The 25548-nt window shown below is 36.5% G+C and overlaps 1 protein-coding gene across 1 annotated transcript; it reads right to left on the bottom strand.

Moving 5' to 3' along the window:
• Window positions 1-8702: 8702 nt before the first annotated feature.
• Window positions 8703-23489, bottom strand: LOC123556367 (U4/U6 small nuclear ribonucleoprotein Prp4-like; the record flags this gene model as incomplete). The annotated part of the gene is made up of 8 exons (XM_053525422.1): window positions 8703-11720; window positions 12376-12425; window positions 15010-15128; window positions 17271-17378; window positions 19496-19618; window positions 21287-21379; window positions 22463-22586; window positions 23423-23489. Coding segments are annotated over 8 exons (843 nt in total), but the record flags the coding sequence as incomplete, so codon positions are not given.
• Between the last annotated feature and the right edge of the window lie 2059 nt (window positions 23490-25548).

Genomic DNA, 25548 nt, shown 5'->3' with positions numbered 1-25548 from the left:
GCCCTTGCTTGAAATAACTGCGCAATAAAAAGATAAAAAACTACTTATGAAATTTATACCTATGATTCTTAAAGGTGGTCGATCTTATTTTGATGAAATAACGGACAACTTTACGTCTAATTACTCCTCAATTACGCTGAATATTAGACTTTCAATGTAGTTTTTCTATCCTGATTGTCCACCAAAAGTCTTTAAGCATACGTATAAACTTGATAATCATCCGTTGTCCAGTGAATATTAAGAATAACTATATACGTTTGTAAAAGTATCGTACAACTGTACAATTTTAATTATAATTGACCACCTTTAGCTACGTGTGCATTTTTTTTTGTTTGGTTATCAGCGGGAAACTTAAACACTGCATTAATCATCACGTGGCGATGAACAGAAAACAAAACCAAACCAAATATTAAAAGGATGTCATGATTACCCTATATCGCTCACCTTTTAAATTTGGCCTTGGAATCATCAAGATAAACATTCTGACCAAGTTTCATAAACTTAAGACAGTTCTGCAGCATTAAAAGGCTTTTTCTTCGATCTGAGTGTTGGCCTAGATTTTTGCCCCACATGACCCAGTTTAAAACCTTACCTAGGAATTATCAAGATTAACATTCTGACCAAGTTTCATGAATATAGGGTCATTAAAATGGCCCGAAGAGTGTTAACAGATTTTCCTTTGGTCTGACCGGTTGTCCTAGGTCTTGATCCCATATCACCCAGTTTTAAACTTGGCATAGGAATAATCAAGTTTCATGAAAACATGGCCATAAATGTGCCCTCTAAGGTGTTAGAAAGCTTTCCCTTAGAGTTGACCTGGTGACCCTGCATGACTAAGTTTCTATCTTGACCTAGAGATCACTAAGATAGAGATTTTGTGCAAATTTGTATCATATCAAAACTTAATTAACAGATTTGGCTCTTACATGGGTCAATAAAGGGTCTCAAGTCCGGAACCTACGCCTGTATCTCACGGATTCATCATGGAATCTAAGACCTATTCACGGGTATGAAACGTTGCCTGCGGCACAAAATGTGCCGCACTGAAACGAAGGCATCGCGCTTCCGACGGCGCAGGCATTGCGCAGGATGTTTACAAAAATAACGAGCACGGTGAGTAAAATTGAATGTTTTTGGTTATTGTCTTGTTACAGTAAACACTTTTTAGAAATCGGGGAATGCAGCGGGATGTAGTTATGTCTTGCCGACAAATCCATGCCCAGTTTGTGAAGATATATGTAATATTGTTATTTTGCGCGTGTTTTTCATCGGATACAGTAACGAGAAAATTACAAAAGCAGTGAATATTCCGAGTCATTTCACATCCTGCAGAAAAAGGAATGGTGTATTTTTGTAGTATATTATAAAAAGACATGATATCTGATCGATTGAGATAAAATACATGTCAAGGAAAAGGCATATCGCCTCGTTCTGCCGATTTTTCAGTCCAGTGCCGCAGGCATCTCAATGGTGCCGCAGGCATCGCGAGGGGCGCAGTTATCTTGAATACTATTTCTAGTCAGTAGTATGTGTAATTTCGACCACCTAACATGTATTAAAGTACAAAAAAAAAATCAATAACAATGTTGTTCCTCCAGTTATTGTGTAAGACAAATCTTCTGAACCCGAACTTTGTAATATTAATAGCTATTTTAAGAAGTTTGCAGTATTTTTTCTCGCTGTTTTGGGGAATGGGGCCAGGTCGCTTCCAGCTGGGAAAATCACGTCATTTTATATCGAACTGGGATTATTTTCTCCTAAAATAACAATATTCAATTACCAAAACATTACCATTAGTAACAATCATTGTTGCTTACTTCAAAGCAAGGTATGAAAACCAGCATTGGAGAACAAAACTGTCATAACTTTTGTCATTTTTCAGCCAGTTTTGATGTTTTTGTTTCAGCATCAAGTATTGTTGTTTCTATTTTCTTTACAGTTTTGGTGACTATTTTGATTAGCGATGAGCTGAGTTCCCCCACCCCCACCCTAACAAAAAAGAAAGAAAAACGAAAAAAAAAAAGAAATGGCAAAAAAATCACTGTTTTGGCTTTCCGCAAAAAAGGAACGAAACAAGACAAAAAAAATCGTAAAAACATGAAACTTCCCTTAAAACGATACTGTTCACAAATTTTATGTGGAAAAGAAGCAAATTATGAAGTTATCGAATGTTAAGTATCTTGTTAATTTTATATTTTCAGATGGATGTTCATTCAGTGTGTATTTAAAGGGAAAAGAAAATGATTTAGAACTCCTTATGGTCAGACGTCAACTTTATGTGTACAGTCATTGCACAGACCTAAATCATATTTGAACGACAAAGAGTGAGTAAAGTACGTTAATATTTTGTAGAATTTCAGAAATAATTAAAACAAGTTAAGCCCCTTTTTGGAGAAATTTTTCGAAAGATCTCAACTTCATTGGTTCTTTTCCACACAAAACTTGGGAACAGTAGTTTTAAATATTCTTCGTTCGTATTTAAATATCTTGACCTAACAGTAAATTTGGTGCTGATGTACTGTTACAGAAAAACATGGCGCGAGATGAGCCAAAGAAGTTTCATGTTTTTACGATTTTTTATTTGTTTTTGCGTTCCTTTTTTTTGGAACGCTGGAACGCAGTAATAGCGATTCTCACCAATACCTTATGTCTTTTCTTTATTTTTTTTTTGGGGGGGGGGGGGGGGAGATTCAGCTCACCGCTTATAAAAAAAGTACGCCCGAACTGTAAAGAAAAAACTCTTGATGCTGAAACAAAAGCAAAAAAATTGGTTGAAAAATGACAAAAGTTATGACAGTTTTTGTGCTCCAATGTTGGTTTTCGTACCTTGCTTTGAACTAACTATCAATAATTGTTACAAATGGAAATGTTTGATAATTGAATATTGTTATTTCAGGGGAAATAATCCCAGTTCGATATAAAATGACGTGATTTTCTCAACTGAAAGGGATCTGACCCCATCCCACAAAACAGCGAGGAAAAATATTGCAAACTTCTCAAAATAGCTATTAATATTACAAAGTTCGGGTTCAGAAAATTGTGTCTTACACAATAACTGGAGGAACACCATAATGGTTTTGCTTGATAAAGGTAGATCTATATTGAATCTAAATTTCATATTTAAAAACATGCACAATTACTTCATATTGTTTATTTGATGAGGACTTTATACATTTGAAGTAAATACCTAAAGATAAATCATTTTAGTTAAAGTTGTCCATAGGATATCTATTATGGAAAAATATTTTTTTTTTTTGGTACTACAGGGTTTTAATTGTATTATTTCAGTGATGAGACAACTCAGGCTACCGAGGCTGTATTCGATCCAGCTCCTGTGCGTCAAGAAGAATGCCAGCCACCAGTATCAACAACTTCAACACCAAAACAACGGAAAACGCTGAAAGCTAAACACAAGATTGGCTTTGAATCTGCATGGACATTGACCAGACCTTGGTTATACAGCAAACACGAATCGGATAGCAATGGGTCGTATGAAGTAATGTACTGTCGTCTGTGCCAGAAACACAAAACAAAGGGGCTCAACGGTAGTGAGGTTTGGTCACAAATAGGCTGTCGCAGTCTCAGGCTTGATAAAGTTACAACACATGAAAACTCGGACCAGCATCAGTCAGCAGTGAAACTAGAGACCGAGAGTCAGTTAAGTATTGAACAGTCTTTCAGTGATAGGACTCCATTAAATGAAAAAGAATTTGAAGCCGTAGTTTGTGCTACAAAAGTGGTTCATTTTCTTGTAAAACACAATATTCCACACACAACAGTTTATGAGGACTTTATTAAGTTTGCAGTGGAGGAACTAAAAAGCCCAGTTCTTGCTAATCTGTCTCACAGCAAGAATGCGAAGTATACAAGTCAAACCACCGCTGATGAACTTCTTTCTGCTATGTCACAGGATATTGAGGAAACATTAAGAAAGCGCGTCACATCTAGTCCAGCATACTCAGTTATGACAGATGAAGCAACAGACATTGCCAATAGGAAACATCTGGCCTTTTGTGTAAAATATGTAGATTCTGAAACAGGTGATGTGAATGTGGACTTTATTAAAGATGTTCAGGTTGATGATGGAAAGGCAGAGACAATTTTCAGTGAAACCAAGGTGCTTGTTGAGGAAGATCTGAAGTTTGAATCATTTGTAGGCTTTGGTAGTGATGGATGCAACACAATGGTCGGGAAAAAATCTGGTGTGTCAACCCGTTTGAAGGAAATTAAACCGGACCTTATAACTGTACACTGTCACAATCACAGACTTGCACTTGCAGCCAAGAACAGCTTTGAATCCATCAAAGAATTTAGAGACACTGACGAAGTGCTATCTGGTGTGTATAAGTACTACAAATCTTCAGGTAACCGGACACGATCACTGGAAAAACTTCAGAACATTCTAGATGAAAGTGATACTAAACGCATCAAACAAGTGGCACACACCAGATGGCTGTCCCATCTTGACGCAGTAACCTCACTCAGGGATACATATCCAGCAGTGCTGATGGATTTAGAAAACTGTGAACAATCCGGAAATGATCGTGTAAGGATAGGTTCTGGGCCATCTGCTAGTGGACTGAGTAAGAAGTTAAAGTGTTACCAAACTGTGCATATTATTCACTTCCTGTGTGATGCACTCAGACCTGTCACACAGTTAGCTTTAACATTTGAAAAGAACAGTGTTGACCTATCCGTCATCAAACCACGAATGGATGCTGCCGTCAGTACATTAAGAAAACTTCAAACTTCAGATGGAATCAGCTTGAAGAAGGCAGAGAAACTTATGACAGACTTTAACATCACCCCGACTGAAGAACAAATGAACCATGTGAAACAAGCTGAGCATAAATTCATTGACAATCTCATTGATAACATTGAAATGCGTCTAGAGAACATTGATATCGTTGACAGCATGGCTGTCTTCACTATGCAGAACACAGAATGCTTTGCTGGTAATGATGAAATTGAAATACTGGCCCATCACTTTGGATTAGATATAGATCAGTGCCTTCTAGAGTGGGACCAGCTGAAAAATGTGGTCAGAGACATTGATAAACTTTAGTAAAGACAATTAGCAGTTTGAAAAACACTGCTGGTGACATCTTCCCTTCCATTGAAAAAATGTGTGCAGCTGCAGCTGTCCTTCCACTCAGCACTGCTGAAGTTGAACGAGTTTTTTCAGATGTGAATAGAACAGTGACTGATATAAGGAATCGTCTGAAGGTTGAAACAACAAACAAACTGTTGCTAGTTCACAAAGGTGACAAATACCTTGACTTTGAAAGAACAGTCAGATTGTGGCATAAGCAGAAGCCCCGTAGAATTAATATTTAAGTTAAAGACTGCTGAAAACTAGCTGAATTACTTGATATGACTGTATCTGTACTTGAATACTGATAAAATGTGTGACAATTTAACTGTTTTCACTTTATGAGCTTGTGAATTTTTATGAATATTCTAAGCTTTGCACATTTAGCTTACCACTCTGTCTTTAAATTTTGTTAAATTTAAGGGTTTTGACAATTGACTGTTTTTACCAGAAAATACTCTCAATATTGTCCAATTATCTGGAAGTTTTCACAGTATCACAGTGCTTTTTGTATGATTTTTCAAAATAAGTCACTAAAGGGAGATAATAGAAACATTGTTAAGTTAAATGATAACATATTTGTTTGTATCTGTATCATAATGTGTACTATATGTAAATAATTCTTTTGATGTTTTGCAGTACATTTAAATACTTTAAAGAACTAGCTGAATTAAGGTTTTCACTTAAGTATCACAGTGCTGTTTGTAAACATGTACTTTTTCAAAACAAAGTTACTAAATGGAGATAATAGAAACATTTGCAAGTCAAATAAGTTAGTCAGTTAAGTTGAATGATAACATATTTGATTGTTATTATGTGTACTATATGTAAATAATTCTGTTGATGTTTTGCAGTACATTCTGAATACTTTTCACTGAAATATTGAAGACAAAATTGATACAGCTAATTTCATCACAATTAGAATTGCTAGATTACATTATATGAATGCTAATTTTGCAAAAGATATGAAATTATTCAACTGATTAAAGAAATGAACTGTATAATATTGTATTTGATTGTAATCCTTACTTCAATGCAAGGGAAGCAACACCATAATCAGGTGTAATTGTTCTAAAGCCCTCTCAAACAACATGTTAGAAAATGCCCTTCTTTCCTAATCGCGGTACGGATGCCCCCTGCCCCTTTTTAGTAGCACCCTGCCCTTTTTGAGCCCTAGAAATAACACTACCATTGTTATTGATTTTTTATTGTACTTTAATACATGTTAGTTGGTCGAAATTACACATACTACTGACTACGATGGTATTCAAGATGACTGCGCCTCTCGCGATACCTGCGGCACCATCGAGATGCCTGCGGCACTGGACTGAAAAGTCGGCAGAACGAGGGGTTATGCCTTTTTCTTGACATGTATTTTATCTCAATCGATCAGATATCATGTCTTTTTATAATATACTACAGAAATACATCATTCCTTTTTCTGCAGGATGTGAAATGACTCGGAATATGCACTGCTTTTGTAATTTTCACGTTACTGTATCCGATGAAAAACACGCGCAAAATAACAATATTACATATTTCTTCACAAACTGGGCATGGATTTGTCGGCAAGACATAACTACATCCCGCTGCATTCCCCGATTTCTAAAAAGTGTTTACTGTAACAAGACAATAACCAAAAACATTCAATTTTTCTCACCGTGCTCGTTATTTTTGTAAACATCCTGCGCAATGCCTGCGCCGTCGGAAGCGCGATGCCTTCATTTCAGTGCGGCACATTTTGTGCCGCAGGCAACGTTTCATACCCGTGCTATTGTTGTTAAAAGATATTTTGCAAGTTTATATCAAATCGAACCATAAATAAAGTCTGTATATGACTGCAAAAGCCGAAATAGCAAACTCTGGCCCTTCATGGCCCCATAACTCCGGAACCTATGAACCTATGAACCAGTTTTCGAACAGAACCGAAATATTACGCCAATACAAGTTGTATGCAAGTTTGATTAAAATCGAGCGCAAAATGTGGTCGCTATCGTCTTCACAAGAATTAGCGGACGGGCGGATGTGCTACGGGTGGTTACAAAAGCTCATTGTTACTACGTGACAGGTGAGCTAAAAACAACAAACAAAACAATAACTGGAAAAAACGGAAACCTACACTATGCAATATTCACGACACAATGTTTCCAGTTGGAATTCAAATCTTTAGGCTGCATTCTAAGTGTGATCTTGACTTTTATTTCAGGGCTCTAAGTCTTGTAAAGGATATGTTACCTTGTTATTTATGCAAAGCTATTTAAATATCCATCTGTGTATGAAGAAAAAAACAGATGTGATCTAAAGTGCAACTATGAACTTTGAGCTTGACGTTAATTTTTTGTCTTACCATGGTGAATGTTTTACCAACTTACTTAAATATCCATCTAATGTAGTACACTCTAAGTATGAACTTGACCTCGTTGGTCAATTGAGTAAAGATATTTTGAATTCCAACCAAGCAAGACAAGATTCTACACCGGACACGATTTTCAGAACACAACCACGGATGAACTGACCTCCACTAACGAACACAGATAATACTTTATGCACCCCTACCACCACAATTTTAATTGTGTGGGTATAACGGATAAAACTTCTATAGGATGAAGTAGCTGCCTCAATGCTGTCATGATCTTGGATCGATCTTCCAAAATCAATATCGTTTAATGCAACAATACTGCCTTGTATCGCTCACCTGTGCACCACAGATGATTCAGTTTCGAACCCAAAGACTACTCCAAAAACAAGACAAACATTATTTCTAGGTTCAGATCAAATGGAAAAAGTGGCACCTGCTCTCTTACCTAGTGTTTCACCACATACAAATAACTGTCTTAACCTCGATTTCATCATGACAAATTCTGACCAGATTTCACAGGTTAAAAACATGCCCACTACACATGCTACAGTACTGACAATGTTTCTCTTAACATTTGACCTAATGACAGCTTTTACGACCATGTCGCCCATTTCCGAACTTAGCCTTGATGAGGACAAACAAGCTTATCATGGTCAATGGCCCTACACATCGGTTCATCGCCAAGTACCTATACGCCAAGTTTCAAATCAATACCTTGAATGGTTATTATGTCCTTGACACAAGTGACCGACGTATTTGCCCTTGCTGTAACTTTGACCTCTGACCTACCGACCAAGTTCATGCGCTAAAATTCAGAGCACCAGAGGGGTTAATGTGGCGAGTAATATTCAACTATTGCACCCCTTAAATCGTCTCATCACCACCCACCTGCCTTGAATACCTTTGAAGGTGTGCTCTAGAAACAACATGCAAAGGTCAGAATTGACATTTGAACTCAGGTTTGTGACCTTGACTTTTGACCTACGAAGCAAGATCATAAGCTCTGCACGTCTCACCTATAAGTCTGAGGTCAATACCTTGTATGCTTACTAAGTGGTACTCTGGAAACAAAATATGATGGGCAGATTAACCTTAATGTAATCTTGACCTTTGACCTACCGACCTTTTTCATGCGCTCACGTCCCAAGCACGAGAAACTTAACCTGATTTTAGGGGTTAATATGGATTGTAGTACTCCTCAGATCTTCTCATCAGCACCCATCAACCTTGAATACTTTGGAACTTGACACAAACGTTTAGAAGATTTATTCATATTTTCTTACAAGTACATGTATTACAGTAATACTATCGTAAAGATACAGGACTGTTCTTTTTTAGATACGGGATACAAGCTTTTAGGTCATCTAAGCTTATTTTATCACTTCAAGTGCCACAGAGTAAATAATCTAGATGTAAAAATACACTTGCAGTTTGTGTGATCCTAGATCAAGTATAAACATTTAAGTCCTTTATGAATATATTTGAATAAGCCAATGGCTACATGTCTGACATTGCCCAGTGGAATCCAAACAAAATCTCAGTTGCTCAACTTCAGATGCTGAATAATATTCCTGCAAGGTTTCCAGACTATATGTCAATTTCTATTTTTAGAAATATGCAACACAATACTTAAGGTCCTTTAAGCTAATGTTTTCCTAAGTCATGGGCCATAACTCTGGTCGGTCTGAGTAAAATCCCAGAACAAAACATTTGATGATTCTAGGTCAAGTACATTTTTAGATATGCACAACAAATATTCGGACATATGGACAAAAGTAAATTTAAGTGCCCCTAACCCTTCCCTCCCCCTCAAAAAAATATTGTGTGGGTGTAGGGGAGCAAAATATGTGAAAAACACAAAATATTATCATTCAGATAAATACCTATTTTATTTTCTTATCTTTTTTACCTGATGTAATCAATAATAACTGATCAACAAAATATCTGTCTGATGAGGCACAAACCACATTAAAATACTGGAACAATGCACAACAAACTGCCAAGATGCAACATTTTTTAAAATGACATTTACATTTTGGAAGTCATTCGATCATAATTCATCTAACAAACTGAATCAAAAAACACTTTTGCAGAAACACAATCAAGTGCAGTTTTCACCCTTCATAAATAAATGCCATTTGATAAATTGAAAAGTGTAGAATGTAAATTTACAAGACAAGAGGGCCATGATAACCCTGAATCACTCACCTGAGTAACATGAGCCACATATTTCAAATGGCAAACTGATGCTAAAATATTAGAAAGTAAGTCAGTAGGTCAAATTCATGGTCACTGAAAGTCAGTTTTAAGATCGGTATGCAAAACTGTACATGTCATCAAAATTTCAAGGCTGTATCTTAAAAAAAACAAGAAAGTAGGTCAAGGTCACAGTAAGGTGACCCGTAATCACTTGGGTACATTAGGTAAATATAATAAAACATCCTAGGAATTATGATCTGATAAATTTTAAGGTATTTTTCCTATAACTCATATAACAAGTGACACCCAGGGTGGGGCCCCTTTTTACCCCAGGGGCATAATTTGAACAATTATGTTAGAGGTCCACTAGGCAATGCTACATACCAAATATCAAAAGCCTAGACCTTTCAGTTTCAGACAAGATGATTTTTAAAGTTTTCTCCAATATAAGTCTATGTAAAACTTGGGGGCCCCACCCCAGGGGCATAATTTGAACAATCTTCATAGAGGACCACAAGGCAATGCTACATAAAAAATATCAAAGGCCTAGGTCTTGTAGTTTCAGACAAGAAGATTTTTAAAGTTTTTTCCTATATAAGTCTATGTTAAACTTGGGACCCCTGGGGTTGGGCCTCTTTTCATCCCAGGGGCACAATTTGAACAATCTATATAGAGGACAATTAGATGAAGTCACATGCCAAATATCAAGGCTCTATGCCTTGCAGTTTTGGACAAGAAGATTTTTAAAGTTTTTCCTTTCGGTTGCCATGGCAACCAGCATTCTGCATGGAATGAAATTCTTTGAAAAATTTTGAAAGGGGACCACCCAAGCATTATTACTGTGAAGTTTGGTGCAATTCTGCCCAGTGGTTTTCAAGAAGAAGATTTTTTTAGAATATGTTGACGGATGGACGCCTGACTACTGACACCGCACAACGCACGACGGACATTGACCGGTCACAAAAGCTCACCATGAGCCTTTGGCTCAGGTGAGCTAAAATGGCTGCTCAGAGACCTGTTGTTTACTATTTCCTTGACTAAATCTTTGAAGCATTTTCTTATAGCTGGGTCCGTTTAGACATGCTGCCATATAAAGCATATAAGCCAACTGTAAACAGGAAAACACTAAATGCTGAAAATCTACCTTTCGTGTGAAGAAGAAATTATTCAAAAGTATTTCATTCCTTTGGCATAAAAGTTCAAAGTGTTCGTCTAAATGAATCATTCGTGTGGAAATCATTTTTTGAATTTTAAATTGTAACTATAACAGTGATGGAAAATCTACTTGGCATTCCAGAAACACAGAATATCCCTCAAAAAATATCAATTTGTTTTGTTTTGTTCGATTTAACTTCACACCGATTATAGGTGATATGGCGTCTTTCCAGCTTTACGTGGTGGAGGAATTTTCAGTCCCCAGGTACCTCTTCTGGCACTATTTCATAATGGGTGGGCACCTGAGTAGAACCACCAGCCAACCTTCCATGAGCCAGCTGAATGACTTGCTCTAAGGAAGAATTCTTCTTTCCAAATGAGGTTCCAACCCACACCGATGAGGAGCAAGTGATCTGAAGTCAGTGACCTTAACCACTTGGCCCCTTCAAATGTAATAAATGATTTCGCAATGTTCTTAAAGCCACTAGCACTATTATCTGTAACAGATTCAGTATTGTTCCAATAGTCTTTTGCACTCTAGGCTCTACATCATGTAATGTACATTGCCACATTTGCAATTAACATTTCTAGACTTGTATTCTTTGTACACTGTTTTGCTAGATTTTCCTTCTCTAGTTACATGTACCAGTATATATACCAATAACATTATAGAAGAATACTTTACAATGGGTTTGTGTTTTATTATGTCTGGCCCATTTATGTTTGGTACAAATAATTGCTAGCAGTTAAAATCTATCATAATCCACCTTTGACCTCAGAGGCCCACAGTTTAAAAGTTCTATCAAATGACACTGTTGCTATGTATTGTAGGTCCGGGGAAATGTCGACACCCATCACTTTCCCTTCATGTCCAGCAAGCGTTTTGATTGGTGCTCCGACCGGGTGTGCCCAAACCTGCAAACAAGATTAGGTCTATTTTTAGAACTGTGGTCTTTCCTTTCAATTTTGTTTACTCAAGGGGAGGGGGCATGAGGAAGGTTAAAGATAAGACCTACACAATCTAAGGTCATATACAACACTCCAGCTATTTCATGGTGAAGGAAGTGGGCATGTGCCCTAACGGGCATTATTTCAGCCATGGGCAGGTACCTAGATAGAACCAGTAACCTTCAGTAAGCCAGCCGGACTGCTTCCTCACATGAAGACTTCTACACCATCAGTTTTTGAACATGGAATTGTCTCCATTTAAATGCATTTTAAAGAAACTTTGTGTTCTTTGATTGTTTATAACTTAGCAATTTTTGCAATAATTATCTCCCTTTAGAAAAAATTGCAGCCATTTCTAAATAGGATATTTAGCAAATTCACAAAATCAGCATAAATTAAAAATTCTAACGATACTTTTTGTCTTCTGCCACAAATGTGAAAGTAACATATGCTACAACGTAAGGAGCTATATCAATGAATAAAATTTAATGGCACTGCCAAATTATGACAATACCGGTATTGTGACAGAAAAAAAATGTCTTATCTACAGCAGGTTTTTACTAGATTAGTATCAGGAATGTACACTTAAGGATTCTGGTAAAACTGTCAGAGAAACACCAACCTTGGCTGTAGAGTCATATGATGCTGTAACAAGATATCTGCCATGATTTGCTGAAAATAAATATCATAGTAATACTTTTAGCATAAACATCTATAAGACATTAAAGGGATGATACAAGTATGCAATGATTTTCCAACAAAAAAAATATAAAATGTAGTGGACACCTTGTGACGATCTGCAAATTCTGTACACTTCAAAACTCTTGAGAGGAGGAGGAAAGACGGTACATTGGTAGTGATAGAATACTAAAGAGCAAGAAACTGAATGCAACAAATTTTTTTTTTTGGTGTGTGTCAGGTTGGGGGATCTTTTTTTATTACTGGGGGTGTAATGTAGATCATTATGGACACGAAACATGATGGGCAGATTTGACCTTGCTGTGGCCTTGCCCTTTGACCTACCACCCTGGTTCATACATGTCTCATCACTAACTATCTACATACCAAATCTTGAATGGTTAAGTAATGCGCCAGAAACTAAATATGATGGACAAATTTGACCTTTGAGCTGAATTTGTGTTCTTGACCTTAAACCTACAGACCAAGTTCATGTTCTCTGCACATTGTCTCATATCTACCTACCTACACGCCAAACTTGAAGTCAGTAACTTGAATGGTTAATAAGTTTTGCTCTGCACATGAAAGATTTGACCTTTGGGCTTAATTTCTGACCCTGACCTTTGACCAACAGACCTGCTTCCAGACCAGACACAAAATATTGTGGACATGTTTTGACTTTTTAGCTCAATTTGTGACTATGACCTCTGACATACAGAGCAGGTTCAAGTACTCTGCAAAGTCATCGTCTAATAGCAATCTACCTACATACCAAGTTTAAAGTCAATACTTTTAATGGTAATAAAGTTGTGCTATGGACACAAATTATGACAGACGGACGGACATATTGACACGCTGTTACATGATACATCCTGTTTTTTCCAAAACGGGCATATAATAAACAAAAAATCAAGGAACGCTGGACTTAGGAGCTAGAGCAAAAAGTTAACTGAATTTTAAGGTTATACTGCACTAAAATAACAAGAGGACCATGATGGTCCTGAATCGCTCACCTGTCCCAACATGACCCAGTTTTGAACTGAGTATGACGTCGTTTTTTTTTCTCTATTATTTGACATAGTGACCTAGTTTTTGAGCTCATGTGACCCAGTTTTGAACCTGACCTAGATATCATAAAGATGAACATTCAGACCAACTTTCATACAGATCCCATGAAAAATATGGCCTTTAGAGAGGTCAAAAGGTTTTTCTATTATTTGACCTACTGACCTAGTTTTTGAAGCCACGTGACCCACTTTCGAACTTGACCTAGATATTATCAAGGTGAACATTCAGACCAACATTCATACAGATCCCATAAAAAATATGGCCCCTAGAGAGGTCACAAGGTTTTTCTATTATTTGACCTACTGACCTAGTTTTTGATGGCACGTGACCCAGTTTCGATTCGAACATTCTGACCAATTTTCATGAAGATCCATTCACAAGTATGGCCTCTAGAGAGGTCACAACGTTTTTCTATTTTTAGATCTAATGACCTAGTTTTTGAAGGCACATGACCCAGTTTCGAACTTGACCTAGATATCATCAAGGTGAACATTCTGACCATTTTTCATGAAGTTCTTGTGAAAAATATGGCCTCTAGAGAGGTCACAAGGTTTTTCTATTTTTAGACCTACTGACCTAGTTTTTAACCACAGTTGACCCAGTTTCGAACTTGGCCTAGATATCATCAAGACAAACATTCAGACCAACCTTCATACAGATCCCATGAAAAATATGGCCTCTAGAGAGGTCACAAGTTTTTTTTTATTATTTAGCCTACTGACCTAGTTATTGATGGCACGTGACCCAGTTTCGAACCTGACCTAGATATCATCAAGGTGAACATTCTGACCAATTTTCATGAAGATCCATTCAAAAGTATGACCTCTAGAGAGGTCACAAGGTTTTTCTATTTTTAGACCTAATGACCTAGTTTTTGACCGCAGCTGACCCAGTTTCGAACTTGGCCTAGATATCATCAAGATGAACATTCAGACCAGCTTTCATACAGATCCCATGAAAAATATGGCCTCTAGAGAGGTCACAAGGTTTTTCTATTATTTGACCTACTGACCTAGTTTTTGATGGCATGTGACCCAGTTTCGATCTTGACCTAGATATCACCAAGGTAAACATTCTGACCAATTTTCATGAAGATCTTGTGAAAAATATGGCCTCTAGAGAGGTCACAAGGTTTTTCTATTTTTAGACCTACTGACAGTTTTTGACCGCAGTTGACCCAGTTTCGAACTTGACCTAGATATCATCAAGATGAACATTCTGACCAACTTTCATAAAGATCCCATGAAAAATGTGACCTCTAGAGTGGTCACAAGCAAAAGTTTACGCACAGACGACGGACGCTGCGCGATCACAAAAGCTCACACTGTCACTTTGTGACATGTGAGCTAAAAATTGAGCCGCACCGTGAAAAAACCAAAATAGTGCAATTGCGACCAGCATGGATCCAGACCAGCCTGCACATCAACACAGTCTGTTCAGGATCCATGCTGGTCGCAACTGCACTATGTTGGTTTTCTCATAGTGCAGCTCAAATGGTAATTATACATACGTTGAAATTTGACTTTGCTAATGAGATTTTTATGAGCTGGTATAGTGTATACACATCGTCTCTGTCTTATGTCCCAGATTTTTGTAGTATTGTCCTCACTTCCTGTAGCAAGATGGTACCTGTAATAACAATAACTGATTTTTACTTTCCTACATTTTAAGAGCCATACGGCATCATTAAAATCACCCTATATTTGACGAAGTTTCATAATTTCTGTTCCTCAAGGGGCATGGAGTACATTCAGTTTTACTCTATACCAGCCTCCAACTTTCCACCTCTAACACTGTCATCTCAGCTCATGGAGATCACCGGACCCTTGAGAAAATCTCCTCCCAGGAAGAGGACCAGTTACTAAGTTACCTCTCTAATCTGGTCTTTCTGACTTACTGAACAACTACTGATCGAAATATTTTAAGCTTATAAAATGTATACCTGTTCAACTACATTGTACAAATTATCTTCTTAAAGAAGATAGTTTTTTTGTTTTTGTTGGGTTAAATGTCACATGGATATACTTATATGTCATAAGGTGACTTGCTAGCTTTTGACAGTTTCAAGAGACTCAAGGTGCCCATCTTGGCATAATTCAAGGCTTCAGCAGGCACCTGGATAGAACAACTAGTCTTCCGAGTAGGCACCTGGATAGAACCACCAGTCTTCCGTAGGATGGATGCCTGCCGCACATGAAAAATTCTTTACCCCAAGCATGATTTTCAAACACACAGCAATTGAGGGCAAGTGCATCGAAACCAGCAAGCTTAACCACTTGGCTACAGAGGCCCATCTTCATTGTACAAATCATTGTATATTGACTGGCATTAATATTTCAGCTATGAAAGAAAGAACTTTTCAGCTTTCAATTCTGGAGGAAAACTTCAGGTGCTGCTCAGGGAATTTTGTTCTGGCACGAGCGGGCATCTGAGCAGAACCACAGACCTTCTGCAAGCCACGTCAAAAATTCATACACCCAAGTTAGGTTTCAAACCCACAACAGCGAGAGGCAATCTATTTGAAGTGTATACTGTGTAATCATTTGATTTCTTTGGCATAAGATTTCATGGCACAGTCCAAAATGGCTATTTCATGTGGCTTAAACTCAAGAGTGTCAAAATTCGAAGTTAACATAGGAATTTTCTTCGTTTGTTGCAATTTAATTTTGTAGTTTGACATTACTTTTAAATTTATGGAAATATTGCCCCATTAACCATTAGCCTGCTGGCTTCAAGTGATTTTGCCTTTGCCACCAGTGCAGACCAAGATCAGCCTGCACATCCGTGCTGGCAGATCATGGTCTGCACTGTTCACTACCAGTATTCTGTTAGTGAATTTTCAGTGAACACACCTTCAAACAAGTATGCTCATGAGCAGAATGTCGAGCCCACCAGCTATCTAAGTGTGATCCTGACCTTAGACCTAGGGACCTGGTTCTTGCGGATGTTCATAATGGTGAACATTCATGCCAAGTTACATCAAAATCCCACCATGCATGAAGAAGAAATGCTCCAGAAAAACTTCAATTTGACCTTTGACCTCCAACTGTGACCTTGACCTTTGAGGTAGGAACACGGGGTTTGCACAAGACACTCCTTCTCATTGAGGTAAACATTCATGCCAATTATAAACAAGATTGAGCCATGCATGTCAAAGATATGGTCTGGACAAAATCGGATGGACAGACGCACGCACACATAAACAGACCCGCCAAAAGTGACGTCTAAGTTGAACTCACCACAAGCAGGCTCGACACAATAATAAATGGTATTACCCAAATTGAATGATGGACCAGTCCATTTTAGAAATTTAGCAGGGTTAGGGTTAAGATGAACCAAAGTAAAAGGAAAGTCCATGCAAGAACACTCTTAACCTCATTATAATATCCATGAAGCAGTTCACAAGAAAAGGTCATCTAAAGGGTTTTCTATTCTAAGCTCTCAAAACAGTGAAACTTTAAACAAAATGTTTCTAACCAAGTTTGGATTCCATCCATTAAGCTGTTTAACCTTTAGCTTGCTCTATTGCTAATCATTAAATCTGGGCTAAACAATTTCATTATTCAAAGGGGTATTAAATAAAAATTTACTAACTGAATAACGAATAGTGCAGATTATGATAAGCCTGCATAGCCGTGCACGCTGATCTTGGTCTGCACTGTTCGCAACGGCAGAATCACCTGCAGCCAGCAGGCTAAAGATTAAAGAAAACTGTGAACGATGCAAGCCCAAACACCTACTTATACATCTTATAACTAATACTCTTTTTACCCATCTGGAGCAAAATCAACTGCAAGGACAGATTTGAGATGTCCCTCCAAAAACATTATACATCTTCCAGTTCTAAGGTCCCATACTCTTCCATAAGCATCTAAACCTCTGAAATAAAAACAGAACAATTTATGTAAATGCGTAACATTCACAATAATTTCATAACATTAACACTGCTTCAGCATCTGCAATAATAAACCTATATAACCCATGTGTTTACAATTTTTATAAAATGAACTTGCACGGCTGTGATATTGTGTAAAGGCCAAGTTGTCCAGATGTCACAACTCTCTACATACTTCATATATGATATATGTGCATTTTACTTGACGTTACCCAGGCACTCCCTATTCCACACATCCAGTAATCTCCAGAATCATAACCTTTCGGTTATGTATGAAAATGCTTCTGCTGTGATTTCTGGTTATGATGGTTTTCATGTAAAAACAGTGATACAGGTAAGGAATTCTTACGTTTTCCTTCTAATATTACTATAAATTAAAAATCAGCGAATGCTATTCGATGCACGATTGAACAATGATTACATACATACTAGATTTTCCGTGCAGCTACTAACTGTTTGCTTCCTGTCAACTTCAGAAGTTGTACACATGATGACATTTCAGCGTTTCTGTGCCACCCATACCGCTTTTTGCTACTGTTTTCGAACATATACGTTTTCTTGTGGCAAATAGTCAGCGTCAGTCTATCAATGTTACACAAACGTTTCAATTTATCCCCACAAAAATGTGTGAGAGCGTTGTTTAGGACGAAAATATTGCAGTTTATAAGGTGTTATGATTCGGTTGATGATGTTATGACTCTTCAAAGGGGGTTATGATTCTTTGTAAAACAGTATCTGCTGAAACGGAATGCATGAATCGACATACAAACCCTGGTCCGATGACGCGGGGACAGTGTACTTTCGGTCCGAGAAGTGAACTCTGAAAACTAGCTGGTCCGTCGGACCACAAAAAATTCAGGTTGTTAAGAAAACAAACAAACAAAAAACAGAATTGAAAGACGTAGTTTAGTTTAATCATATTTTATTCTACATATTTACAATAACAGTTCATATATACAGCATAAAGAAGTAAAGCAAAGACGACTGGGCAACAAGTCTTTACAACATTAATGAATGCCTTCCTCTAAGATTTTAAACAGCAATGACAGACATGCTGCAAACACATTGCAGCTGAGTGTCTTTTTCAATTCCACGTCCCTTAATTTTAGAACACATTTTTTAATATTTACTTTAAATGTTGTTCTTTTTTTCTCTTTTTTGTATATGTGGTACTTTAAAGAAAGAAGTAATGAGAATTGAAAGTATTGAAATTTCCTACAATATAATTTCTAATATGAAAATTTAAAGCGCGACTTTATCGTAAAACAACTGAGATAATGGAAATGATATTATCAACAACAAATAAGACATTCAATGTAGTCATGGTAATCTGCACAACCATGGCTTAATTTTGCTTTTCATGACAGAAAAGTTTTGGATTTCCTACGGCAGATATTGTTAAACGTGAAATCATAACCCCCTTTGAAGAATCATAACATCATCAAACGAATCATAACACCTTATAAACTGCAATATTTCCATCGTAAACGACACTCTCACACGTTTTTGTGGGGATAAAATGAAACGTTTGTGAATAATTGATAGACTGACGCCGACTATTTGCCACAAGAAAACGTATGTGTTCGAAAACAATAGCTGAAAGTGGTATGGGTGGCACAGAAACACTAAAATGTCATCATGTACACAACTTCTAAAGTTAACAGGAAGCAAACAGTCGGTCACTGCACGGAAAATCTGGTATGTATGTAATCACTGTTCAATCGTGCATCGAATAGCATTCGCTGATTTTTAATTTATAGTAATATTAGAAGGGAAACGTAAGAATTCCTTACCTGTATCACTGTTTTTACGTGAAAACCATCATAACCGGAAATCACAGCAGAAGCATTTTCATACATAACCGAAAGGTTATGATTCTGGAGATTACCGGGCGTGTTCCAGTTGCTGTCTTAAACTGACGATTTTGTCATTTCAAAGATCTATAACTTCAGAAGTTGGAAACATACAGTCAATTAAAACAAGTGTTCAAGGAAGGAAAATCACAACTGTGAATGTAAGATATAAATTGTAGTTTAATAATTTCCATTTGTGTATGAAATGTCCAATGCCAGCCAGACAACAAAGAAACAAACAAACCTACCCGGTTGCTGCTAACGCTCCATCACACTGAAAACAGATATCATAGACTGGTTTACTGTGTCCTTCTTGATGTAATATCTCGTCCTGAGCTTCAAGATCCCACAGTCGCCATGAGTTATCAAAACTATAAATAGAATACCAATCATCTCTTTGACTAATAACCTCTCCCTCATTTCAAAGAATTACATGTTACTTTGAAAACAACAACCTTCTTGGTATGTGTTTCCATTCTTTACTACAAAACGTATGAAAAAATGAATCAAGTCATGATTTGTATCACATTCTTTCATCTTGAATTTCACAAATATTTCAAACCTCAGTTAAGGTAGTGGATCAATAATAATGATAATCTGCAACTTCAATGCGATTTCTTACTTTCTGTGTCAAATTTCAGCATTACTCGACCACAAAAGCACAATTCCTTTTCATTACAACCAGAAAAGGCCGAGATGACATACGAAGAGTGTTGATTATTACTGCCTGTCCACAACCTTCACTGAGTTTATGAACAAGTATGCAATAATGCCTTACATTTGGAGAATTCGTATTCGAATGGAAAATGTAGATTCTCATTACAGATCTAGTACAGACGAACTCCGTTAACTCGAACCTGTCGGGACCAACAAAATTCGTTCGAGTTAATGGTTGTTTGAGTCATTGACCAATATATTATAAAAGAACTTGGTTGGAATCTGATGTTTCGATCGAGTAAAGGATGGTATCTGAATTATAAATAGGAGTTCCAGCAAACAAAGTTTGACTGTACTTAAAATTAAATGGAACAGATAGAGTCAGTAAGTTTCCATATTTACATGTCTATTCATAACAAGTGTGATATCATCATAATGATGAACAAGAACTGTCAGAGGACAGCAACGCTCAACTATTCAAAGCTTTGTACTGAATAAATATTAATCGAAAAAGGGATAATTTTGTAGAATTGAAAACAGGTTATGGAACCTGCTAAAATACATACAGTCAGAACATGGACAATTGTTGAAGTTTCAATCATTCATTATGGTACTAATACAGCTTACTCAAAACTAACTAAAACTGCAAGTCAAAAGGCATAATTTTGTAAAATCAAAGTAAGTATGACCACACGCATGTCAGTCACTACAGTGATAGTGTGTAAATTCATCATTCCATTAATGTACTGAATACCACTTACATATAACCTTACAAAATTGCAAGTCGAAAGGCATAATTTTTAAAAACAAAAGTTATGGAACTTGCATGTAATCATAGACGATGCAGCTTTTTTACATCAAGTGGTACCAGAACTGATTTCAGTGAAATATACAAATAAGATATTTTTAAACACTAATAGTATAAAATTTTTGAGTACGTAATGATTTTAGCTTTTAGCCTATTGGTTGCAAGTGATTCTGCTTCTGCAAAAAAGTGCAAACCTAGATCAGCCTGCACGTCCCTCTGCAGGCTGATCTTGGTCTGCACTGTATCAGAAAATTTTCAGTGAACACCCCTTTGAATAATAAGTGGTACTGTCCAAATTGAAAAACTGACAATTACATTTTAGAAACTAATGAAAGAAAATGCAGTTGCTCATTCAGATTTAGAAGATACCCTTATTAAGGTAACCAGGGCACAAAGGTTATAACACAGACTTAGGAAACCAGTCTCAAAATGAGAGCATTTCATTGGTTGTTTCTGAAATGATATTAGTAATCGACCAATGGAAATGTTGCATTCCTAGACTGGTCCCCAAACTCAATTTAATAACACTGACTGGCTACAATTTCCAAGACATTGGTAAGGGAAAACAACTTACCAACATGTGGCTAAAAATCTGCCCGATGGGTGATACGCCAACCTTGATACTCTGAATGGTGCATGGCCCTCAATATCTGCCACAGGTTCATCTCTGAAATAGCAGTGGAGAATAAAAACAGAAATCACAGAAGAGTGGATAAAAAAGTTTCATCCTATTTCCAAATAACTTGTCTACTATTTATCAACAGTTTATTATTAAATCTTGAAAATAATGATGTCAAGTTAATTTACAGCTACCAGAATTTTTTGCTTATTCTCTGCAAGTACAATAGTGAAAGGTAAGTACAACCAACACTAGGCAAATCTGCTAGATGGTTTGCCTAATAGTATATGCCAATGAAGCTTACACAAACAATGGTGAGTAGAGAGTGACTTGACCTCAGCAGACTTCAATGTACAATCGTTAACTTTTCTATACTACTACAGGGCTCCAGATAATTTTTCATGCCATTAGTTTTTCACTTCTTGATTTTTTTTGCATTTAGTTTTTTCACTACCAAATTTTAAATTCAATTAGTTTTTTTTAAATTTTCAATTACTATTTTTTTTTGCAAAAAGTTTAACCTTTTAGTTTGTTGTAGGAGGGAGCGTGTTTATCATTCATTTAATAACGCTTGTTTTACCAATAGGCCATTTTCCATGACTGAGGAAATTTTTCTGTTGCATTTACTAAATGATTTAGTCCACTGTGTTTCACTGACTTTTTCTGACCAGAATCAATGACATTTGACGATCTCTGATACAATTCCATCCCTGATTTCTTCATAAGATTTTTTCGTTCTTGTCACAAAATGAATAATAAAAGGAAATGCGCTGTCAGTTTTTTATTTTTGCTCATCTTCACTTTCTTACTGCTGGCACCATATTCGCAATTTCTTAGAAGGCGAGATCATTCTAGCATGCTAATAACGGCACGGTTCGGGTATTATCGCTGACTTGCATTAGTGGTGTATTCATAATTCAACACCATGACAAAAACATCAATGTTAACATAATGATCGGAAGATGGTTGCTTGGCGTTTTTAGTGATTTCAAGGATTTTTGTTTTTAACGGCAGGTTTTGGAATTTAATTCACTACTGATGAAAATTATTCTGTTATAACGATAAAACGATGCTTATCTGGAGCCCAGCTACTAGTACGACTAGTCTAGAGTCTATGAGCATATAGCTTACCCCACAAGATTCCAGAGTTTGACAGCCCCATCCTGGCTACAAGACGCCATACAACACGCTGTGTCTTCTAAATCTATAGTAGCGCGAGGATGGAATACTATTGCACCTACATTACAGTTGTGACCTGCAAAAAGTTCATAGATGTATTAAACATGTTTGTTACATGAGACTTTCCTGTTTCTTTGTTTCTCAACAGTACTTCAGTTATGTAAAGGACTAAAAATGACAAGTTTATTAATACACATGTAGTTTGTTAGAATGGATTCTGTACCAGTGCTGCCAAGTTCTTTACAAAACTACTTCAGGACAAACAGAGAATGAGAAATAACTTCAGATACTTTATAATTCTTTTACATTATTGAGAAAAGCACGACCCCTCTTGGGAGTTAAAAACTTGAGATAATTTTTCTTATAAAACTATCTGCTGAGCTAGCATAGCAGGTTTTCAAAAAAACATGCGAGTTCTATGCAAACAAATGATTTTCAGGGAAATCTTGAGGAAAAATTATGAATGCAGTAGTGGACACTTCCTGTTTGGGGAAGAATTTATGTATTTTCCCTATCTTCCTGAATAGGAAAATTGTAACTTAAACAGTAACTTGCTTCTCGATTGAGAAGCAAAATCATTATTCCTTGATTTATTTCATTCGAAAGGCCCTGTGTGTGTAATATGCTTTATTGAACTTAAGACAATTTATCTATTTCTACTGTTAAATCTTTTTAGCACTCTATTTTTACTTGTTTACATTAAAGACATATTAGAATCAAAATATTCTAGTACAGCCATGTTTTATCACACCTCAATAATACCAATCTGTTATTTGCCATGCATATAATTCACTCAGACTGCATCCTCATGAAATTATTCTGCAAGTGTATAACTTCATAGTATTGGTTTGATATGACTGTTCAAACATGGTTCTGCATATATTAATTCTTAAATAATCCGATAATACTAACCTCTAAGTGTTCTTATCTCTGAACAATCTGGCACTGACCACAGCTTACACAGGCCTGACCTGTAATATATAAATACAGTTTTTTACAACACATAACTAAGAAGTGTAATCTTTTTAAGTTACTTTTTTTCCATATAAATTATTCAAAGGAAGAATCCTTGCATTCTTCTTACAATTATTGCAGAAAAAAAATGAATGCTTCAATCTTGCTGAAGACCCAACCATGCTTACAACCTAATCTTGCCAACAACTTGTACTCGCTGACAACCCAATCTTGCTGATAACTCAGATTTGCTGACAACCCAATCTTGCTGACAACTCATACTTGCTGACAACAGTCTTGTTTGACAACCCAATCTTGCTTTCTTCCAACAAACTGAATATCATAATAACAAGTTTCTGGAAACTAAATCTTGCTTACAACTCTAGTTTTATTTGCCTCTTGATAACTTGACTTAACAGGACAAAACAAAATCAATTAAATATTCTAACACGACCTGCAAATAACCTACATACGTGTACAGCAAAATTTATCTCGGGTTATTCTGCAATATACCACTCGCATGCAATGACGCCATCCGACCAGGGTGCGTAGCGCGGTCATAACAAGAGCTGTCGGATGACAGCGCGCTCGACTATTCGAAGAATTGATTGAAGAATGGGGTCAAAATATTTCCATAGATTTTCAGACAAAAGAAATTAATGGATTAAACAAAAAATTTTCCTGTATTTGTGGATTTCGATTAGTCTTGCACTAAGTGGCAATGTGTGACCATGATGGCAAATATGTTATTAAGTTATATGTTAGGCAAACACAGACTTGTATGAAAAGTTTAACTAATTTCCAAGTCCAAAAAGGGTCATAATTCAGTCAAAATAGTTGACAGAGTTATGTACACTTGCCTACAGATGGAAATCATGTTGATATACTAGTGTTAACAGTTTCAAAGCCACAGTTCAAATATTTTGACAAAAATGTCAAAGTCCAAAAAGGGCCATAATTCAGCCAAAATAGTTGTCAAGAGTTATGTACTCTTGCCTGCAGATGGAAATCATAATGATAAACAAGTGTTTAAAGTTTAAAAGCCATATGTCAAATAGTCTTGACAAAACATGGACATATATGAAAACAGAACCAATTTCTAAGTTCAAAAAGGGCCATAATTCAGCCAAAAAAGATGACAGAGTTATGTACTCTTGCCTATTGATAGAGACTATAATACTGAACAAGATATAAAAGTTTCAAAGCCATATGTCAAACACTTTACACAAAATATAAACTGGTACGAAAAACTTAACCAAGACTTCTAAGTCAGAAGGGGCCATAATTCAGCCAAAATGCTTGATGGAGTTATGTACTCTTGCCTACAACTGGATATGGTGATGGTAAACAAGTGTTGAAAGTTTCAAAGCTTTATCTCAAAAGACTTTGTCAAAATATTGACTGGTACGAAAAACTTAACCAAGATTTCTAAGTAAAAAAGGGGCAATAATTCAACCAAAATGCTTGATGGAGTTATGTACTCTTGCCTACAACTGGACATGATGATGGTAAACAAGTGTTGAAAGTTTCAAAGCTTTATCTCAAAAGACTTTGCCAAAATATGAACTGGTACGAAAAACTTAACCAAGATTTCTAAGTCAAAAGGGGCCATAATTCAGTCAAAATGCTTGACAGAGTTATATACTCTTGCCTATAACTGGACATGGTGATGGTAAACAAGTGTTGAAAGTTTCAAAGCTTTATCTCAAAAGACTTTGTCAAAATGTGGACTGGTACGAAAAACTTAACCAGGGTGTGACGCCGACGCCAACGCCAACGCCGAGCAATATGTTACAGAGCCAATGTATTTTCGTCTTTAAATATTTTTGTATTACACCGAAAATTACTTATCTGTATTAGCCCTCATATATGGAAAGTACCTTTTTTATGAAATAAGTGCAATTAATATATAAGCAACAATTTCCAAAGGGAAATAAAGAAAACTTTGTAGAATCACAGACACTTTGAGGTCAGCACCCATAATCTTCCCAATCCACTGCAAACCTTCAGCCAATATATGTTCGCCTTTTATAACAAACTGGGCACATGTATTGATCATACAACAACTTCTGTTACATTTTCAA

Source organism: Mercenaria mercenaria, chromosome 15 (genome assembly GCF_021730395.1).
Source record: "Mercenaria mercenaria strain notata chromosome 15, MADL_Memer_1, whole genome shotgun sequence".
In the NCBI taxonomy this organism is placed as follows: domain Eukaryota; kingdom Metazoa; phylum Mollusca; class Bivalvia; order Venerida; family Veneridae; genus Mercenaria; species Mercenaria mercenaria.
This window is presented reverse-complemented; position numbering and strand designations above follow the sequence as displayed.